General features: G+C 43.3%; 2 protein-coding genes across 6 annotated transcripts in view; both read left to right on the forward strand.

Moving 5' to 3' along the window:
* The window catches only part of LOC146347561 (protocadherin beta-16-like), a 106,873-nt gene extending 86,454 nt beyond the window's left edge, over positions 1-20,419 (forward strand). For 4 of the 5 annotated variants that reach the window (XM_084850924.1, XM_084850923.1, XM_084850922.1 and 1 more), the window contains exon 2: positions 18,710-20,419. In XM_084850924.1, coding sequence (XP_084707050.1) covers positions 18,710-18,829 — 120 coding nt within the window. In that variant the 3' untranslated portion in view covers positions 18,830-20,419. Of the gene's footprint in view, positions 1-131; positions 2,775-18,709 lie in introns of those variants that run through there. The other variant, XM_084850925.1, reaches the window with a different exon arrangement.
* LOC146347565 (protocadherin beta-16-like) lies at positions 5,650-8,087 on the forward strand. Its single transcript, XM_084848251.1, has 2 exons — positions 5,650-6,028; positions 6,073-8,087. The coding sequence occupies exons 1-2, from the start codon at positions 5,650-5,652 to the stop codon at positions 8,085-8,087; spliced, it is 2,394 nt and encodes a 797-aa protein (XP_084704377.1).
* Positions 20,420-21,386: the final 967 nt, after the last annotated feature.

Genomic DNA, 21,386 nt, shown 5'->3' on the forward strand with positions numbered 1-21,386 from the left:
ATGTATATCTGATAGTAAAACAGTCAGGAAATTGACAACAATTACAAGAATTGCATGGATTTCAAACACAAGGTGGTGCTATTGACCGACGCAGATTCTTAGGGAGGAGGAGTAACTGCATGTGGAAAGCTGTAGTCATTAGGCAAAAAATCTGAAGAGAAACGGAAAGAGCTCTTCCTTACACGAAAATGCCCAGCGATTGCAAAAGGAAAAGGCAGCAGTAAGCACTTTCAGGAATAAATACAACAAAGGAATTATTTGCCTCTGAAATGTATTAGAGAGAACCTGAAGCAGCTTCTTTACCATCACGTGTTCTCTGTGTTAGATCTACTTGGAGTGAATCTGGAGCGATGGAAATACATCACAGGAGCAGGCAAGCTTGTTTTTTCTTTCTGTCTTTCTGCATGTATGGGGCAATATGCAAGTCAATTCTCTTTTCAGTGCCAGAGGAAAAGAAAAGTGGGTCTCTGGTGGCTAATGTGCTAAAAGATCTGAAAGTGGATGCCAAAGAGCTGTCTGCTCGGAGAGCCCAGCTGGTTTCTAAGAGCTCCAAGCAGTATTTCCAGCTGGATCCTCATTCTGGGAATGTGATGTTAAGGGATAAAATAGACCGAGAGGCTCTGTGTGGCCAGAATGACCCTTGTGTTCTCCTCTCTGAAATCGTGCTGGAAAACCCACTGCAGCTACACAGAATCAAAGTTCAAATAGAGGATGTGAATGATAATTCCCCCAAATTCTCTAAAAATCAATTCCTTTTTGAAATACCTGAACAAGTACCCTTGGATACTCGATTCCTTTTGGAGAAAGCTCAAGATCCAGATAAAAGAGAAAATGCTGTTCAGAATTACACACTTAGTCCTAATGAACATTTTAGGCTGGATGTGCAAAGTGACAGTGATGGCAGTAAATATGCAGAACTAGTATTGGAGAAACTGTTAGACCGTGAGGTGAATCCGCAGATGGCCTTAATTCTCTCAGCTGTGGATGGAGGGATTCCAAAAAGAACTGGAACAGCACAAATAATCATTGATATTTTGGACACCAACGATAATTTCCCTCAGTTCGAACGATCTGTATACAAAGTGAAACTGATGGAAAACAGCCCTTTGGATATATTAGTCAGTAAGGTTGAAGCCAGCGACAGGGATATTGGCTCCAATGCTCACATCACATATTCTTTCAGCCAAGTGCCAGAGAATGTGCTCAGATCATTCAAGTTAAATCAACATACTGGGGAAATAACTATTGCAGGAACAATTGATTATGAAGAAAACAGTAAATATGAGTTTAATGTTGGAGCTGTGGATGGAGGGGGACTATCTACTTACTGCAAAGTCATTGTGGAGGTTGGGGATGAGAACGACAATGTCCCAGAGGTGACGGTAACCTCCATCACCAGTCCCTTGCCAGAAGACTCTCCCGCAGACACTGTGGTGGCCCTCTTCAGTGTCACGGACCGGGACTCTGGAGACAATGGCAGAACCGCCTGCACCACTGAGACAATCCTGCCCTTTGGGCTCAAAGCCACCGAGAACAGCTATTACCAGCTTGTGACCCAACGGCCACTGGACAGAGAAGACGTCTCTGAGTATAACGTCACCATCACAGCTGCTGACCGAGGCTCCCCCAGGCTCACTTCGGTGAGAGTGATTAACGTTCAAATCTCAGATGTCAATGACAACCCGCCGGTGTTTGGAACATCCCTGTATGAAATGCAGTTACGGGAAAACAATATTCCAGGCCTGCTGATCGGTTCAGTCCAAGCTGTTGACCTGGACACGGAGCAGAATGCCAAAGTGACCTACTCGCTTTTGCCCGGGAAGATCAGGGATGGTCCCGCATCCTCCTACGTCTCCATCAACTCTGAAACGGGGAACCTGTATGCCATTCGATCCATCGATTATGAGGACATAAAAGATTTCCATGTGACGGTGAGGGCTGTGGATAAAGGGTCCCCTCCACTGAGCTCAGAGGTTGTTGTCCACGTGCATATAGTGGATGAAAATGACAATGCCCCCATCATCCTCTACCCTCTTCAGAACAGCACCTCCCTGTCAAATGACTTGGTTCCCCGGGCAGCAGACACTGGCTACCTGGTCACCAAGGTAGTGGCTGCAGACAGAGATTCTGGTCAGAACTCTTGGCTTTCCTATCAACTGCTGCGGGCCACAGATCCTGGTCTGTTCACTGTGGGGGCCCAGAATGGAGAAGTGAGAACCACGAGGCCAGTGAATAACCGAGACAGCTTCAAACAGAACCTTATTGTGGCAGTCAGAGATAACGGACGCCCTCCCCAGTCCACCTCTGCAACCCTGAGAATTCTTCTGGTGGACGGCTTCTCCGACCCTTATATGAAAATGCTGGCTGTCCCAAAGGATGAGGTAGCAGAGGAGGAAGACCGTAGCCTGACGACGTATTTGATCATATGCTTGGCTGCCATCTCATCTGTTTTCCTCCTTTCTGTAATGGTGTTTACTGCATTCAAGATTCAGAAACAAAGGAAGTTCTTGGGGACCCATAATTCTGCATCTACTTTTCCTGTGGGACCCAATTCCCAAGAGAACGGTGTGGATTCTGGTACTGGATCGCTTTCCCACGCCTACAACTATGAGGTGTGCTTAGCTGGTGGGTCGCTAAGCAGCGAGTTCCGGTTCCTCAGGCCTCTATTTCCTGTTTTTTCTGTGGAGCCTCCTAACACTCAGGTGAATCCAAGGAATTCAGCTGGTTCCCAAGAACTCCCTTGTCATGCGGAAGGAAATAAACTCATGAACCAGGTGAGAATAAAATGCAGTTCATTCTATAGTGTGGACCCCCAAAGTGGTGGTATTATGACTGCAATCCAGCTGCTCCATAACCCCCACACCCTCCTTCCCCCACCCTAGCCTCTCCATACACCCATCTGATTGGAACAAAGGCCGACGGCCAGACATCAATACCATGATGACTGATATTCCAGTGGTCCATGGGTTTCTCATAATTTCCTCATTCAGATGGCAAGCGCAAGCGGAGTGAAAAGGATTTGCCTATGGCCAAACAATGAGTCTAGCTGTTCGATCCTAAATCAAAAAGGGCTCCTGAGCCATAAATAGTTGGGTGGGAAGGAGCATTTTGATGATAAGAGATTTACTTATCATATTGCTCCTGTACCTCTTCTGGAAATGTGAATGTGGCAAAGTGAGTTTATAAGCGTGTGCAGAATGTCCTACTATCCTTATCACTAAGTAACTACTATCAGCATCCATTTATCTCAGGTAAGTGAGGAAGGGCACCCAGAGTGATACTTGTGATTTCAGTCTGTTCCCCTTTTAGAAACTGAGTGCTGATGATTACATGGAGATCCTTGAAGGCAGATGGAGAGAAAACTGGTTTACAGAAGCTAGGAAGAGAGCAGGGCAATAAAGGGAATAGAGGGATTGGGAAATATGAAAACTGGGGAACAGGACAGAAGATGGTTATGTCTATAAAGGGCTTGTTGGGGTTTTCTTTATGACCTGGACCCCCTGAGCAACTTCTTAAGGAACTCTTGCCTCCTTAGGAGTCCCACCTTCCTTCTTTTAAACTTCTCCTTCCCAATAACGTGGGGTTGAGGCTGTAGCCCTGGGATGATTGGCACTTCAGACACCTGGGTGTTAACCACAACAGTTTACTGGTAAATTAAAAGGAAGCAAATTACAACTAAAGGTATTTATTTACAGAATAGAACTGATACAAAAGGCATTAAGAGAAAATAAAAGTTGCATGAACGCAAGTTCCTCTACACTAGCTGCGCTTAGACGTCTCCAGGCTGCTTTTTCCTGCTCTGTCTTCATGCTCTGATCTTCTTGACCCTCTGGTCTTACTCTCTGTCCCCTGGCTCTCTCTCCCTTTTTATCCCCCCAAACCAAAAGTACTGTATCAAACCCGAAGAAATGAAACTTAACTCAAGAAGTTGAAACCTAACCACAGAAATGAAACTACTCCTCTTAGGGATACCCCCTCCCTGCAAAAATAAAATAAAAATCCAGGCTTCTAGGCCTGACCTTTTTCTTTTCCTTGACCCTGTCTCCACAACAACAGAAGGAGAAAAGAATGGAGGCTTACCCAGATTTTGTCAAGGAATAGGCTACGGTGCGCTTTGGTCTGTGCAGGGCTCCACGAGCGAGTGCACCGCTCCAGTATAAGTCACTTCACACAACATACTTCCAGGTGGGGTGGGGGGATTGGAGTAAACATCATCAGACTGGCAGGGGCTGCTCAACCAATAAGAAAGCCTCCTTCCACCTGTCCAGGCTCTCCTTTTTCCTTCCCCTGATACTCCCATGAAGCGATGGATGGAAGCATAGCCTCATTCACCACAATGGGAGTTACTTCTGAGGAGACCCCTTCCCCAAGCTATGCCCAACTCCACCGATTGTTTTTTACATTTCTCCCCCGTAAAACCACTATCTCACTTTGTCACTATCTCATGATAGCACTAATGCATGACAGTAACATAGTCAGAAATAGGGGGCATAGCTGTTGCTAGACAAATGCGTGATAGTGACCTAGTGACATTCTTAAAACCCTTTGTAGGTGTGATTTTTTAAACCATCCTTTCTGGATGGGTGATTTCTTTCATGTCTCTATGCCTCTATCACACATTTGCTCTATCGTGCAATTGCACAAGGGCAGCCCCACAGACAGTGCATTACAGTAGTCTAATCATGAGGTTACCAGTGTATGGATCACTGTGTTTCTTGGCAAAAAGGGTCATACAGAAATATTAATAATAAATAAACAATTAAAGTAACTGAGCATGGTCTTGATCACTGCTTGCCTGAACCTGCTAAGACTAAACCAGTAGTGAACTACCTTGACCTGTCCTGACTTACTGTGACCTGACTGACCTTCACCAGATGAACTTGGATAGACTTTACTTACTGTGCCCTGACTGACTCAACCTGATCTACTTGATTTGATCTGATTTGCTTCACCTGGATCTGTCCGATGTAGCTGAGAGGGAGAAGACGGTAATAGACAGCATTTGGTGAACTTTCTGTTGTGAGAGATCAGCAGCTGTTCACCAGTTCCGACTCACATGTCAGACCTAACACCATGCCGAGCAACCGAAGTGTAAAGACTGCCGTGCTTAACAGGCCTGGGAGCAAAGGCTCAAGCATGGATGGAGGCATGCAGTGGTGAGCAGCAAGGAACACACAGCCACCCTCTCAGTTACAGGCCATCTTTATGGCCCCATTCCCATAAATGTTCCCACCATTTGGTGGGGGCATTTGGCTAGCTACAAAATAAGGTGTTCTGAATAGATAGCCAGTAAGCTGTATTTTGTAAAGTGTATTTTGTACTGGGGTGCCATTCAGTGAAAAACATTCCATCTGAATGAGCTTTTCCTTCATTCAGCCACATGGTGGCAATATTGACAAATATATAAGTTGAAATTCTCTTTTTGTGAAGAAGCTCACGGGAAGCAATGACAGACAAAAAGATTCTGAAACTAGAAGACAGCTAACTTTCATCTTTGCTGAAGAGAGAGAATTCAAAAGAGGGTGTGGAGGAATCAATCCTACAGAGAATCCCATCAGCAAAGAAAGTCTCTGGAAGCTTTGCATTCTGTCCAGAACGTGAAGCGTTCACCAGGAAGAGGCTGGAACCACAGACCATTGCTTCAAGAAAATGCAAGGTCTGTATCTTTTGCTCTTGCTCTTTGTGTCTGGAGTATTATGTGTCACAATTCATTATTCTGTGCCTGAAGAAAAGAAAAGTGGGTCTCTGGTAGCTAATGTGCTGAAGGATTTGAAGTTGGGAATAGGGGAACCCTCTGCTCGCAGAGCCCAGCTGGTTTCCAAAAGCACTAAGCAATATTTCCACCTTGATACCCACTCCGGGAATCTGTTGATAAGTGATAAAATAGACAGAGAAGCTTTGTGTGGCCAGACAGAGCCTTGCTTACTGCTGTCTGAAATTGTGTTGGAAAACCCCATAAAAATCTACACTATTGAACTGCAGATAGAAGATGTGAATGACAATGCTCCCAACTTCACTAAAAATGAAGATATTTCACCTTAGAAATTAAGGTGAAATAAGAAATAAGATATTTCACCTTAGAAATATCTGAACATGTTCCAGTGAATACCCGATTCCTGTTGGAGCCAGCACAAGATGAGGACCTAGGAGAAAATAGTATCCAAGACTATACACTTGATCCCAATGAGCATTTCAGACTAGATGTACAAACTGATGAACGTGGGAGGAAATATGTGGACCTTATTCTGGAAAAAACACTAGACAGAGAGAAGGAGCCACACTTTGGTCTAACTCTCACAGCTCTTGATGGAGGAGTGCCACGGAAAACAGGCACAGTTCAAATAAACATTAATGTTCTGGATATCAATGATAATTCTCCTGAGTTTATTCAGTCTGAATATAAAGTAAGGTTAAAGGAAAACAGTCCGCAGAAGACACCGGTCTGCAAAGTGGAAGCCCGGGATTTAGATTTTGGTTCCAATGCACAGATCACCTACTCATTCCATCTGGTGCCTGAAAAAATTCACCATTTGTTTCATTTACATCAAGATACTGGGGAAATCACTGTTTGGGGGCAAATTGATTATGAAAAAGAAACCAGCTATGACATGAACATCAGAGCAACAGATGGAGGAGGTCTTTCAGGACTCTGCAAGGTCCTGGTGGAGATTGAGGATAAGAATGACAATGCCCCAGAAGTCACAATCATGTCATTCAGCAGTCTGTTGCCAGAGGATTCTCCCTCAGAAACAATTGTGGCTCTCCTCCGTGTCACGGACCGGGACTCTGGGGACAATGGCAGAACCACCTGCACCACTGAGACAAACCTGCCCTTTGTGCTAAGGGCCACCGAGAACAGCTATTACGAGCTTGTGACCCAACGGCCACTGGACAGAGAGAAAATATCCATATACAATGTCACCATCACAGCCACTGACTGGAGCTCTCCCAAGCTCACTTCATCAGGAATAATTAGCATTCAAATCTCAGATGTCAATGACAATTCTCCAGTATTTGAAAGGCCATTGTATGAAATGATGTTGCTGGAAAACAATATTCCAGGTTTGGTTATAGGTTCAGTCCATGCTGTTGACCTCGATATGGAGCAGAATGCCAAAGTGACCTACTCATTGTTGCCTGGGATGATCAGGGATGGTCCCGCATCCTCCTACGTCTCCATCAACTCTGAAACGGGGAACCTGTATGTCCTCCGATCCCTGGATTATGAGCAGATAAAAGATTTCCAAGTGACTGTGAGAGCATCTGATAGTGGCTCCCCTCCACTGAGCTCGGAGGTTATTGTCCACGTGCATATAGTGGATGAGAATGACAATGCCCCCTTCATCCTCTACCCTCTTCAGAACAGCACCTCCCTGTCAAATGACCTGGTCCCCCGTGGGGCAGACGCTGGCTACCTGGTCACCAAGGTGGTGGCAGTGGACAGAGATTCAGGTCAGAACTCTTGGCTTTCCTATGAGCTCCTGAGAGCTACAATTCCAGACTTGTTTGCAGTGGAAGCCCATAATGGTGAAGTAAGGACTATCCGTTCAGTTACAGATAAGGATGCTTTCAAACAGAGCCTCATCATAATGGTTAGAGACAATGGGAAAGCACCTCAGTCCAGTACCTCAAGTCTTAATGTGCTTCTTGTTGATGGCTTTTCAGATGCATATATGCAGGTCATGGATCCGCTGCCTGGGGATGAACATGAGGATGCCCTGACCCTATACTTAATTATCTCCTTATCTCTCATTTCTTTTCTTTTCTTGCTTTCTCTGGTGATTGTGGTAGTCATCCAGATATACAAAACAAAGAATTGCCAGAAAGAAAGGACAATTTCTTCCTCTGGGAATTTCTACTGTGATGCAGACTTTTTTCCTCATCCTTCTCCTCTGAGTGCCACTGGGACTCCTTCTCAGTCAAATTGTTATGAGGTCTTCTTGCCAATTGGATCTGGGACCAATGAATTTAAATTTCTCGGGCCTCTGCTTCCTTCACTATCTGCAGACCCTGAAGCTCCTGTGCCATCTACTCTTGACTCTCAGGTAAGATCCTACATAAAGATTGAAAGGAAGTCTCTGGATTAGATATTTTAGATATTTATTTTTAACGTGTTGTGCCTTTTTTAGAATATGAGAAGCCTAAATAAGTCAATAATATATTTAATTATTTGAGTAGATGACAACAGATAATGGTCTGATACCGAGAAGATGCTGAAGATGCAGGGATGAGTGGGTGGTGAGATACGCACCCATGGAAAGGGAAGTGCCTCTGTACAGGAACTGCCATGCAGAAATTCCAAAATAGGTGCACAATAACCCTGCAAGTGACTGAACAACCCTCAAGATGTTCAACTCCCATCATCCCCAACCAGCATGTGCTGGTTATAGATTTTGAGGATTATCTCCTCATAATCCAGGCTGTGCTGTCTGTGGATGATGGGAATTGTGGTCCAACACATTTGAGGGCAACAGGGTGGGGGAAGGCTGGTCTGGGCTATTTGACCTATTAATGTAAAGGTGGAAGAACTGTTTCCTCACATAGTCTGTTTGCCAACAGGCCTCTTGAGGACCAAAGATCACATCTCTGAGCATGGTGCATCTTCTGCATATTGTCCTATTTGCAAAATAATGCTTATTTTAATTAATTTAATTCAGTATTGGAGGCAGTAAGCCTATGTACACCAGTTGCTGGGGAACATGGGCAGGAGGGTGCTGTTGCACTCGTGTCCTGTTTGTGGGTCCCTGGTCAACAGCTGGTTGGCCACTGTGTGAACAGAATACTGGACTGGATGGACCCTTAGTCTGATCCAGCACAGCTCTTCTTATGTTCTTAATTATTATACCTTACAAAGGCCTTTTCTACTGTCCTCTTCTTAAATGGATTCACAGATTACAGATGGAGGTTAGCACAGGTGACTGTTGAGGAAAGTGATCTGATAATACATATTTATTATCATATTATGCAAGTTAGCATTTAGTACAGTGATAATAATTTCCAAGTGGATGCAAAAAAGGCTCAAGGTTTCAGAACATTTTGAGAACTGACAGCACTCCTTAGTCTGGAGTGCTTCACTTGCGAATGTTGGTAATACAGGAGAGAATGCAGAAGAGAATGACATTCAAATTGGATATACACTCTATCCAACAAAGGTTTTACATTCGGATGTTACAGATATGGGAAATGCAAAAATCAGTTTAAGTGTCAGTTGTGAGAATAGACTAAGATATTTTCTGCCTGCTTATCCAAATGTAACACCTATATACTGACTACCCCATTTCATTTACCACATTTGTCATTCCCAGTGATTCAGTCCAGACTGTAAGCTCCTGTGACATTTGTTAAAATGACCTAAGCCTAGTTTGGTTATTTCACCTAAGGGAAGGTTTTCTGAAAGCAGGGTATGCTTTAAGTTGGAGACTTAAATTACTAATGTAATGGGTAATAAATGGCTGTTTGCTTGCTTGCTTGCTTGCTTATTTATTTATTTATTTATTTATTACATTTCTATACCACTCAATAGCTGAAGCTCTATTTTGGGCTACAGTCTCTTACCTGGGAGTAAGCCCATTTAGCTCAATGGGACTTACTTCTGAGTAGATATGTATAGAATTCTGCAGTTAGCATTAGAGGTTACAGGAGAATCACTAACTGAAAAACATCACCTCTTCTCCCATTGTATTTCATCATGAAATTGTTTTTGTTTTATTAACAATTTAGATGGCATAGAAATACACTCGCTATGGGTGGGATCTATTTCCTACGCAATACTGGCTTGTAGAATCAAGCAAAGAACTGACAGCTGCAACATTAGGAGAAACCACACTTCTTGCAGCTGTTTCCTGTTTTTTTCTTTAGTCAAAATTATTATTATATTAATGATTTTACCTGCACCCCATCTCTCTTCCCCCTTCTCTCTGTCCTCCCCCACTTGATGAAGAAAAGAACCAGAGGTATGTGACAGATTTGTCCTTATCTAGGGATATTATGATATAGGATTTTTGTATTCAGTGGATCATGGATCAGCAGGCAACGTATCATATGCCATATTCCAGGTTCAAAACGTCACCAAAGAATTGTAAGTTTACAGCATTCCTGGTATTAACACAGAGAGTTACAAAAAAAAGGACCCTGAGATCAGGCATGCCTTTTTATCTTTTACTTCAAAATCTTAAGCACTTTCTACATTTCATGATATAAGAGCATTGATATAAGACAAAATATAAAGTGGTTACAAGCAAAACATAATTTAAAATATTCTGAGTTTAGTTTTAGGAGCATTGCCTTTATTTTAAAGATTAAACATCTAAACATCTCACCCAATGATATTTCAGAGCTGGGAGCAAAACAGAGAAGTCCATGGAATGCCATTGTCCTCCTGAGGACAGATGTTGTGTCCTGTGAGAACCAATGTTGGGTTTTGAAGTCTTTGTATTTCCCCCCTCATATTTATATGATTCCTTATTAACTGCTGATGTGTGTTTCCTACAAAACAAGAGATTCTCTAGCAATTCTTTTTCTTTTCTTTTTTGAAGTTCTCAGGTATGATTTTGGGAAGTAGTATATTTACTTCATTACTTGTCAGATTTGCTGAACTACACATTTCCGTATGTCTTCCAAACATGATAACATCTGCTTCTTTTCCGCAGGTGCATTGATTCAAATCTTAAGTGTTTCCTAGTTCTGTTTACAATAGTTTGTTGTTGTTGTTTATTCAGTCAGTCACTTCCGACTCTTCGTGACTTCATGGACCAGCCCACGCCAGGGCTTCCTGTCGGCCGTCGCCACACCCAGCTACCCCAAGGTCAAGTCCGTCACCTCCAGACTATCATCCATCCATCTTCCCCTTGGTCGGCCTCTCTTCCTTTTGCCTTCCACTTTCCCTAGCATCAGCATCTTCTCCAGGGTATCCTGTCTTCTCATTATGTGGCCATAGTACTTCAGTTTTGCCTTTAAGATCCTTCCCTCAAGTGAGCAGTCTGGCTTTATTTCCTGGAGGATGGACTGGTTTGATCTTCTTGCAGTCCAAGGCACTCTCAGAATTTTCCTCCAGCACCACAGTTCAAAAGCATCTATCTTCCTTCGCTCAGCCTTCCTTATGGTCCGGCTCTCGCAGCCATAGGTTACTACGGGGAATACCATTGCTTTAACTATGAGGACCTTTGTTGTCAGTGTGATGTCTCTGCTCTTCACTATTTTATCAAGATTTGTCATTGCTCTCCTCCCAAGAAGTAAACGTCTTCTGATTTCCTGGCCGCAGTCAGCGTCTGCAGTAATCTTTGCGCCTAGAAAGACAGTCTGTCACTGCCTCCACGTTTTCTCCCTCTATTTGCCAGTTATCAAACAAGCTGGTTGCCATAATCTTGGTTTTTTTGAGGTTTAACTGCAACCCAGCTTTTGCACTTTCTTCTTTCACCTTCGTCATGAGGTTCCTCAGCTCCTCCTCGCTTTCAGCCATCAAAGTGGTATAATCTGCATATCTGAGATTGTTAGTGTTTCTTACAGCGATTTTAACTCCAGCCTTGGCGTCATCAAGCCCAGCACGTCGCATGATGTGTTCTGCGTACAGGTTGAATAGGTAGGGTGAGAGTATACAACCCCGCCATACTCCTTTCCCAATCTTAAACCAGTCGGTTGTTCCATGGTCTGTTCTTCCCGTTGCTACTTGGTCGTTATACAGATTCCTCAGGAGGCAGACAAGATGACTTGGTATCCCCATACCACCAAGAACTTGCCACAATTTGTGATGATCCACACAGTCAAAGGCTTTAAAATAGTCAATAAAGCAGAAATAGATGTTTTTCTGAAACTCCCTGGCTTTCTCCATTATCCAGCGGATATTGGCAATTTGGTCTCGAGTTCCTCTGCCTTTTTGAAACCCAGCTTGTACATCTGGCAATTCTCGTTCCATGAATTGCGGGAGTCTACCTTGCAAGATCTTGAGCATTACCTTACTGGCATGTGAAATAAGTGCCACTGTTCGATAGTTGGAACATTCTTTGGTGCTTCCCTTTTTTGGTATGGGGATATAAGTTGATTTTTTCCAATCTGTTGGCCATTCTTGTGTTTTCCAAATTTGCTGGCATATGGCATGCATCACCTTGACAGCATCATCTTGCAAGATTTTAAACAGTTCAGCTGGGATACCGTCATCTCCTGCTGCCTTGTTATTAGCAATGCTTCTTAAGGCCCATTCAACCTCACTCTTCAGGATGTCTGGCTCTAGCTCACTGACCACACCGTCAAATCTATCCCCGATATTATTATCCTTCCTATACAGATCTTCTGTATATTCTTGCCACCTTTTCTTGACCTCTTCTGCTTCTGTTAGGTCCTTGCCATTTTTGTTTTTGATCATACCCATTTTTGCCTGGCATTTACCTCCAATGTTTCTAATTTTCTGGAAGAGGTCTCTTGTCCTTCCTATTCTATTATCTTCTTCCGCTTCCACGCATTGCTTGTTTAAAAATAATTCCTTATCTCTTCTGGCTAACCTCTGGAATTTTGCATTTAATTGGGCATATCTCCCCCTATCACTGTTGCCTTTTGCTTTCCTTCTTCCTTGGGCTGCTTCCAGTGTCTCAGCAGACAGCCATCTTGCCTTCTTGGTTTTCTTTTTCTTTGGGACGTTTTTTGTTGCCACCTCCTGAACAATGTTGCGAACTTCTGTCCATAGTTCTTCCGGGACCCTATCAACTAAATCTAGTCCCTTAAATCTATTCTTCACCTCCACTGCATATGCATGAGGAATATTTGTGAGCTCATATCTAACTGATCTGTGGGTCTTCCCTATTCTCTTCAGTCTGATTCTAAATTGTGCAATAAGAAGTTTGTGATCTGAACTACAATCAGCTCCAGGTCTTGTTTTTACCAACTGCATAGACCTTTGGCTACAAAGGATGTAGTCAATTTGATTTCGGTGTCGACCGTCTGGTGAAGTCCATGTATAAAGTCGTCTCTTAGGTTGTTGGAAGAGAGTGTTTGTTATGCACAGTGAGTTGATCTCACTAGATCTACTTCTGCTTCTTCAGCATCTGTGGTTGGGGCATATATTTGGATCACTGTGATGTTAAATGGCTTACCCTGAATTCGAATTGAGATCATTCTGTCATTTTTTGGATTGTATCCAAGCACTGCTTTAGCCACTTTATTATTAATTATGAAGGCTACTCCATTTCTTCTGTGGTCCTCTTGCCCACAGTAGTAGATCTGGTGGTCATTTGATGTGAAATGGCCCATTCCAGTCCATTTCAGTTCACTGACACCCAAAATGTCTATATTAAATCTTGACATCTCCCCAATAACCACATCCAATTTGCCCTGGCTCATAGATCTTACATTCCAGGTTCCTATGGTGTGCTGATCTTTAGAACATCGGATTTGTCATTCACTACCAGCACCATCGGCTGCTAGCCGTCCCTTCGGCTTTGAGCTAGCTGCGTCATCACATCTGGGGCTAGTTGAACTTATCCTCTGTTCCTCCCCAGTAGCATTTTGACCATCTTCCGACCTGGGAGTCCCATCTTCCGATGGTATACCAATATACCGTCGGTATACCATTGGTATATATGATATCATGGTATTGGTATACCGATATACCATCGGTATACCATTGGTATACCGACAGTATACCAACAGTACATATTGTACTATGTACAATAGTACAGTAGTGAATTATCCTTTCCCCCTAACTTTCTTGTCTGAAGGACCTATTACTCCTTTCCTGAGTTCAGCTGGGAAAATTTCATCTTTCGCATTGCAGGTTCATTCAAAAGTCACAGCATGTCAGTACAAATGCTTCTGTTAGAATGCTTCTGTCAGAATCAAACTGATTCAACCTTCATATAATAATACCTTTTTAATGTATCATTTGTTTTTCTATGAAAATTATAAATGTCTGAGAGAAATAAATTTATGAGAGAAATGTGGAAGACCAATAACTCTTTATTCTGGATAAATATTTGCAAGGTAGTCTACTATGCACATTGGTGCAGGAGTCTTGCAAGATGCAAAGGCTTCTGGGACAAATATTCATCACAGGTAGCATATACTAATATGCCATGGAGATTATTTCTCCTTTTCAAATCTCTCCTATCAGGATGACCTAGTAGAAAGTATCTAGGAAACAAACAATCTAGTAAACAAATGACCAATCACAGCACTTTTCAGTATATTTGAAATTAGCATCTTGTGAATGTTATAACTCTTAGTAAGGAATGGTGACAATTGTATGTGTATTTCATAAGTACATTAGGCCAACCATGGATTTCTTTCCTATTTTTCTAATGGGCCAAGATACCTTTGCTTTTTATGGCATTATCTTGTCTACCAACATTTGAACAATTGGGGATGATATTGTGAAGGGCGAAATTAGAGAGGTAGAGTATATGGAGGTAGAAAGAGAAATGAAACTTAAGCCGAATAAGGAGGAAGTACGGTTGGTCAGGGAATCATACAATACAGTGTTAGGAGTTTAGCCTGTATGGGACGAGGTTACACTCCATTTTAAGAACCCTTTTTTTTTTTTAACCCTTGGAGATGATCCTGGGTCTAATATTGCTCTTGGATGCCAAGGTGGCAGCAGTGAAGGGAAAAAAGAAAGGCAGCACTAAACACAACAAGTAAAAATAAAAAATAGAGGCAAAATCTCAAATTGGTACTGGAAAATAGAATGGCAAAGTACCCTTATAGAATGGTAAAGTACCCTTATAGAATGGTAAAGTACCCCTGTTTCAATAAGACCTTCTTCATGAGCACAAGAATACAATTTTCCTACTAAGTCCATCTCTCTTCTTGCATTAAGAATTGCCTCCTCTCATGCATATTTACCTGTACATTTTGATCAACATCTGCTTCTCTGCTCCATGCCCCTCTGTCATTTGAGGTTTGGTGGGAGGGGGCAGGTGAGATAGGGCTCTTTTGGCTCCATTGTTGCCTGCCTTCTAGAATGTGGCCAAAACTTTGCTTAGCCCCAAAGGGCTTTAGGGGATTTTTGTGGTCTGATTGTTGTTAAGTGACAGTGGTGACATGTTCTTACCTGCTGTATTTATTTTGAGCTGTTTATTTTGAGCTGTTTGGATATATATTTAATTATTGTTTTATTGAAAATGTAAGAGCCACCTTGAATATCTAATATGATGGGAAAGTGGTATATAAATTCTTTAAACAAACAGCTTTTAGTGTTGTTCTGAAAGAGAGTGCTTGGCAAAATAACTGGGGGATGGAAGGCAGTAGCAGAGATGAATTCTACTAGGCTACTGCTAGATTAGTGGTATGATGCTTTTCCACATACTACTTCGAGAAACATGGAGTCTCTTCCCGTTATGGCCTCAGACTTCTGCTAATTCAAGCTGAATAGAGATTGTCCCCCAAACCTCTTATTTTATCTTTATGCACAGCAACACCCCACCTCCTTTCTAGCTTGTCCCATGCATTCTCTTCCTTTGTCCTCCCAGCAAATTTCTATGCTTCATATGGTTGCATCATTATAACCCAGTTTTATTTATTTATTTATTTATTTATTTCTATGCCACCAAATAGCTGAAGCTCTCTGGGTGGTTCACAAAAATTAAAACCAAACAGCACACAATAAAACAATTTAAAATATATAGAACATTAAAACCACAATATAACAATACAACCACAATAAAACCTAGCAGCAGTGCAGGAGTTTAAAATACAGATTTAAAACAGCAAAGCTAAAAGTTTAGAAAGTTAAAATGCCTGGGAAAATAAAAAGGTCTTCACCTGGCGCTGGAAGGAATACAGTGTAGGTGCCAGGCGAACCTCACTAGGGAGCTCATTCCACAGCCAAGGCGCCACAGCAGAAAAAGCCCTCCTCCTGGTAGCCACCCGCCTCACTTCCTTTGGCAGGGGCTCACGGAGAAGGGCTGCTGACGATGATCTTAGGGTCCGGGCAGGCACATATGGGAGGAGGCGATCCTTCAGATAACCTGGCCCCAAACTGTTAAGGGCTTTGAATGTTAACACCAGCACTTTGAATCGGGCCTGGAAATGGACTGGCAGCTGGGAGCAGTTCTCCCTTGCTTCTGCCTCAGTTCACATGTGATCCTCTTCAGAGTTAAACAAGCTGTGCCCTTACTCTGCCCTTTGACCATTCCCGCTTCTCCTGGCACGGTGAGGCAGGAGGAGAAGCAAGAATGGCTCTAACCCACGGATCACCACCCTAGCAACTTCGTGGTTTGACAGAGCCTGACACCCCCGAGGGATATATAACACACATACACAGTTCATATTTTAGGGTTTCAGAAAACATTAAAAACCAAAATCCATAGTTGGCCAGTACCTTTATTAGGACCAACCAAAATACCAGAAATGATTGTGCAAGCCCTTGAGTTCTCCAGAACTCTTCATCAAGCTAGCTCAGCCTTCCCCAACAGGTAGCCGCTAGTTATTTTGGATTCCAACTCCCAGAATTCCCAGCCATCAGCCATGCCATCTGGGCCTGATGGGAGATGAAGGCCAAAACATTTGGAGGGCACCAGGTTGGGGAAGGCTGGGCGAGGTCGTAAAAAGCAGGGGATGGGGGGAAATCGTAGCCAAGATGTCTGCAGTTTAACCCCAGTCTCAAAATGGAGATTGCAGATGTAGGGGTTCATCATATGGAGCTTTTAACTTGCTCTTGAGATAGCTCTCTCTCGGAAGTGTGAGGGCTCTTTAGATGATGCCGTGACCCTCCAGGGTGTCTCCCGCCATTTCCTCCAGCCTATCTCATATTTTCCCCAAACGCAAAAAATGTATTTTTTCCAGCCCAGGGAACAGGAGCAACACGACCGCAGTGTGAAATTCTCCAATAACAGGAGAAACTGCTGGGTCCGCCTGCTGTGGCTGTTTGTTTTCGGTTGTTGGGGGTGTGGGCAGTTTGAGATTTGACAGAAGCAAGGGCAAGAATCACCTGCTGACTAAAACTCCTGCCTCCGCATTTCTCAGTTGGAGGGAGAAGACGGTAAAATGCCCCCCTGCAATGAAGGGAGACACATCAGATCCCCCACCCCACCAAGCTCAGAAGCAACATCCTCTGTTGTTTCAGAGCACCCCATTAAGTTCAATGGGGCTTACTCCCCAAGTAAGTGTGCTGAGTAGGGGTGCACGAAAGTCACTTCCCTGGTCTCGCAGCTTTTCACGGTGGGGGGGAGGCGCTTCGCTGCTCTCCCCCCGAAGTTCAGGCTGGGGGGGGAGGCTTCCCGCCTCGCCCGGCCGAAATTCAGGCCGGGGGGGAGGCTTCCCGCCTCGCCCGGCCGAAATTCAGGCCGGGGGGGAGGCACCTCGCCTTGCCCGGCCGCGAAATAAAAAGTTAAAAAAAAAAACGCCCCCGAGATACGCTACGTGACGATTAACGTAGCCTATCACGGCTAGATCTGCAAAATCAGCCGTGATAGGCTACGTAAATCGTCACGTAGCCTATCACGGGTGACTTTAAAAAAAAAAAAAAGCGCGTACGCAAATGGCGGCCCCCATAGGGAGCCGCCATTCGCATTCCTTATTTGGTCACTGTAGTCTACGTAAATCTTTACGTAGACTACAGTGACCAAATAAGGAACGTGAATGGCAGCTCCCTATGGGGGCCGCCATTAGCCGTACGCGCTTTTTTTTTTTTAAAGTCACCCGTGATAGGCTACGTGACGATTTACGTAGCCTATCACGGCTGACTTTGCAAATCTAGCCATGATAGGCTACGTTAATCGTCACATAGCCTATCACGGGGGCGTTTTTTGTTTTTTTTTAGTTTTATTGGAATGGCGGCGGCGGCAGCCGGTCGAAAGATCGGCTGCCGCCCCCGCCCCTGACGAAGACCCGACGAACCGCCGCCAGGACCCGCCGCCAGGAGGGACATTCGGGAAAGGTAAGTCCCGTCCTGGGGGAGGTGCAGGGGGCGGGGGGGCGGAGAATTTCTCCCCGAAACCTCTTCGGGGGGCCGAACACGTTGGCGCTCGGCCCCCCGAAGTTTCGGGGAGAAATTCTCTGCCAACCCTAGTGCTGAGGGTTGCAGACTTACAGGGTGATCTTATGTCTGCTCAGAAGTAAGTCCCATTGAGTTCAATGCGGTTTACGCCCACATAAGTGTGCCAAAGGTTGCAGACGTACAGCACAATCTTAAATTTTATGTCTACTCAGAAGTAAGGGAGAAGTTTCCTGTGGGCTGTGAGAAAACAGTACAGCAGAAGTTAAGCTACGAAAACAAGACCCCCCCCCCTTTGCACACATGCCAGGGCGGGAGAAAGGCACTCCCTCAGTACAAACCACATGTCTGCCATGTAAAGGAGCCCTTCCTAATCCCACAAAGAAATGGAAAGCAGGAAGCTCTGGAAAGGATGTGGATTTTTGAGGGGGTTTGCTTAATGTAGAAACATGTTTAGAAAGAAAAAGGTCTCACAACTCCCAAAATTCCCCAACCAGTATGGGAGTTGTAAGACTTTTTATGTCTGCAGTCACTGATACGTCTTGCAGGTATCAGATTACATCCACAGAGGGTTGTTTTTTTTCTCATGGACCAGTGTGATGGCTTTTTCTTTTTAAAGAAAGCATTAACATTTCCTTTCCCTATATTTGTAGTAACTGGAACATCTTACTGCATTTGATTTCGGACTGAACACTTTTGATTGCAACTTAATGCCCTGGCAGCATTTGTCTAATGAAAACTAAAGTCAGCATGCAAAAATTACAATGCATCCTTTTATATTCTTTGCAGGCCAGAGCTTCTCTCTCTGAAGATTCAGCTCCCAGATCTGGAGGCCCAGGTTGCAATGTTAATCTGGCAATAGGTGCAAATGTGAACTCTGGTCAAAGTGACTGGCTTTCTTATCAGTAGATGAGAATAACCAACTAGGTCCATCATTCCATCTCTACTGGACAAAAAATAACAATCAAGAGATCAAGCATCATGCAAGAAACCGAACCCCTGGCCTAGAACGCATGGGTCCTCTGCGGCTCTGCCTAAAAGGGAACGTCATCAGGCACAATGACTTGGAAACTCTTCTGTGCAAGCCAAATTGGAATTAGCGGGAATACCCCATGTTGTCCTCATTCATTTCAATCGGGCTTGTGTAACAACATACAGGTAGATTGTGCCCATATACTTGCATGGTATACAATTTAGTTATTTCTGCTTTGTAGGTTTTTACAATAAACGACTACTGTTTTGATCTAGCTTCTAAGGAAACTTAAGAGTCCCCCTTGCATGCTTGTAGTTGTGATTCTTCCTTTGTTTATGATTATGAGGTTTTTGTTGCTCTTCTTAAAATATTTCGGTGATTATACCAGTCTCTCAGAAATTCTGTTCACTGACCTTCTTTATCATAGAAAATATTGTAATGCAGGTGTTGCTAGTAACTTCCTTGAAAATCCTGGCAAGACAAGTGAATGATTATGTTCAGTAAGAAAAGAAAAAACAGAGGATGGGCACAATCCACCAAGAACTTAAAAGAAATGTGAGCTTTACAAGTGAAGAGTAGTTCTTCCATTCATTTGGATGAGACTTGCAAATGAGGCTTTTATTTCCCAGGATTCTATTTCCACACATCAGTTTCTAGTCATATTTAGACTGTGTATGCACTTACCTGTCTGAATGCTTAATTCTACCATTGTCTGAAGTTATTTTTGTGCTAGTGACTTCCATAGTGTCCACACACTAAAATACACACCTTCTCTGAAAATTAGCAATTACTGTTTTCCTGTCATTTACCCAAAGCACAAGTTATGCTGAGAAAAATATCACAAGCTAATCAATATTACATTGCAACAGTTCAAGAAGAATGCATATGAAAAGAACATTTTGCCCACTTATTTCTGTTCAAGAGGACAAAGGAAGCTACCCTAAATCATATCCTGAAAAACTGTCCTTTAGCATTGGCTAACTTATGCTGCTTGGAACTAATCAGATGATAACTAAATGGGATTTACCACCAAATTGATTATGATCTCTGCAGCAAAAGGTGATCTCTACAGGAGTAAACCCTGCTGGAAACCCATGGCTACTGTAAAGAAATCTCTTTAAAATAATTGTATACTCTACTATGACAGCGTCGTTTTACGTTTATGTGGTTGTGTAGTCTGAATAGTTTTCTGTAAACCTTTGTCTTTGGGGAATTGTGCTATATTCAGACAATGACAAAAAATCACAATGGTAAAGCTTTTTGAAATTTGTAGATGAAAATGTGTAGAGAGTCGTATTATAGTGATGTAGCGGCTGAAGTAGTACCAAATGCAATCCACATAAACTGGAATCAGCAGGAAATGCACCCCCTCCCCCTTTTAAGGGTGTGGACTGCACCCATTTCTTTTTTATACACTGTCATCTTTTTGTTATGAGAAGATAAAAGAAATGCGTGTACTTTGACGTATTGTTTGCTAGATTCTAACATTATGTTTGTATGTTCATCATATAATAAAATCACTTTCTAAAATCTGTGGGTGAAAATAATTTGTGGAACAGAATCCCAGAGTTTTAGCCACTCTTCATGTCCAGAACGGTCTGCTCCCCCTGCCCCAAGGCAAGCCAGTTGCCCCCTGAATTTGCAGCCAATACAATTCTGGCATTGAACTTCTAGGGAAGCTTGTCTTTTATCATTTGTGTGATTGTAATGTAATTCCTGCAATCTAATTACGGCACAGTTTCTAATATTAAAATGTTACTTTGCTATTTTGACAGAAAAGCTATTTATGTGAATTGGAGTAGTGGTGGGGAACTTGGAAAGAATTAGGTGTAGCACACATTCTCTTTTGGGGGGAATCTCCACGGCGACAGATTTAGCTCACTCTCCCACTTTGTTGCGTTTCTTACTGAAGTTGAATCTGCTCCGTCTAGGGACACATGGGGTCAAAAACCCAGATTATCCCAAAACTAGCCTGGGGCTCTTGGTAGATCACACATAGTTTACTGCACAATTGTTTGGGTGGCTACTGGGTGGAGTCTCATCCACGTCATCACCTAGAGAGCCTGTTCCCTCCCTTCCACTTTCACCTTGTTCTGCTTCTGCCCCTTCTGCTTTCTCTGGCCAGTGTGTGTGTTAGTGCCCCCACCCTCCCCAACCTATGTTCAGCCCTCCCCACCCAATTTTTTTAAAAAAATATTTTCCCTCTAAAACTGCAATAGCGGCAGGATGGGGTGCAGCAGCAACCCATCACATTACCGCATTAGTGGGGACACTCAATCACTTTAAGTAGCCTGCTTTCAATCTTTAATATTTCCCCTCCCCTTCTGTGCATGTCTACTCAGAAGTAAGAAATAAATCTCACTCCCCTGCAGTGAAAGGGTTAAATGCTAACTGTAGTAATTCTTCCTAAAGTGCTTTTTTGCTTCTCCAATGCTCTCTTAGATCGTGATTGTGATTTTGTGCTTCTTTGATGTTCTGTAGTTTCTTTGTTAT

Source organism: Heloderma suspectum, chromosome 4, assembly GCF_057233095.1.
Source record: "Heloderma suspectum isolate Gila_16-S chromosome 4, 16-S_ref, whole genome shotgun sequence".
Classification (NCBI taxonomy): domain Eukaryota; kingdom Metazoa; phylum Chordata; class Lepidosauria; order Squamata; family Helodermatidae; genus Heloderma; species Heloderma suspectum.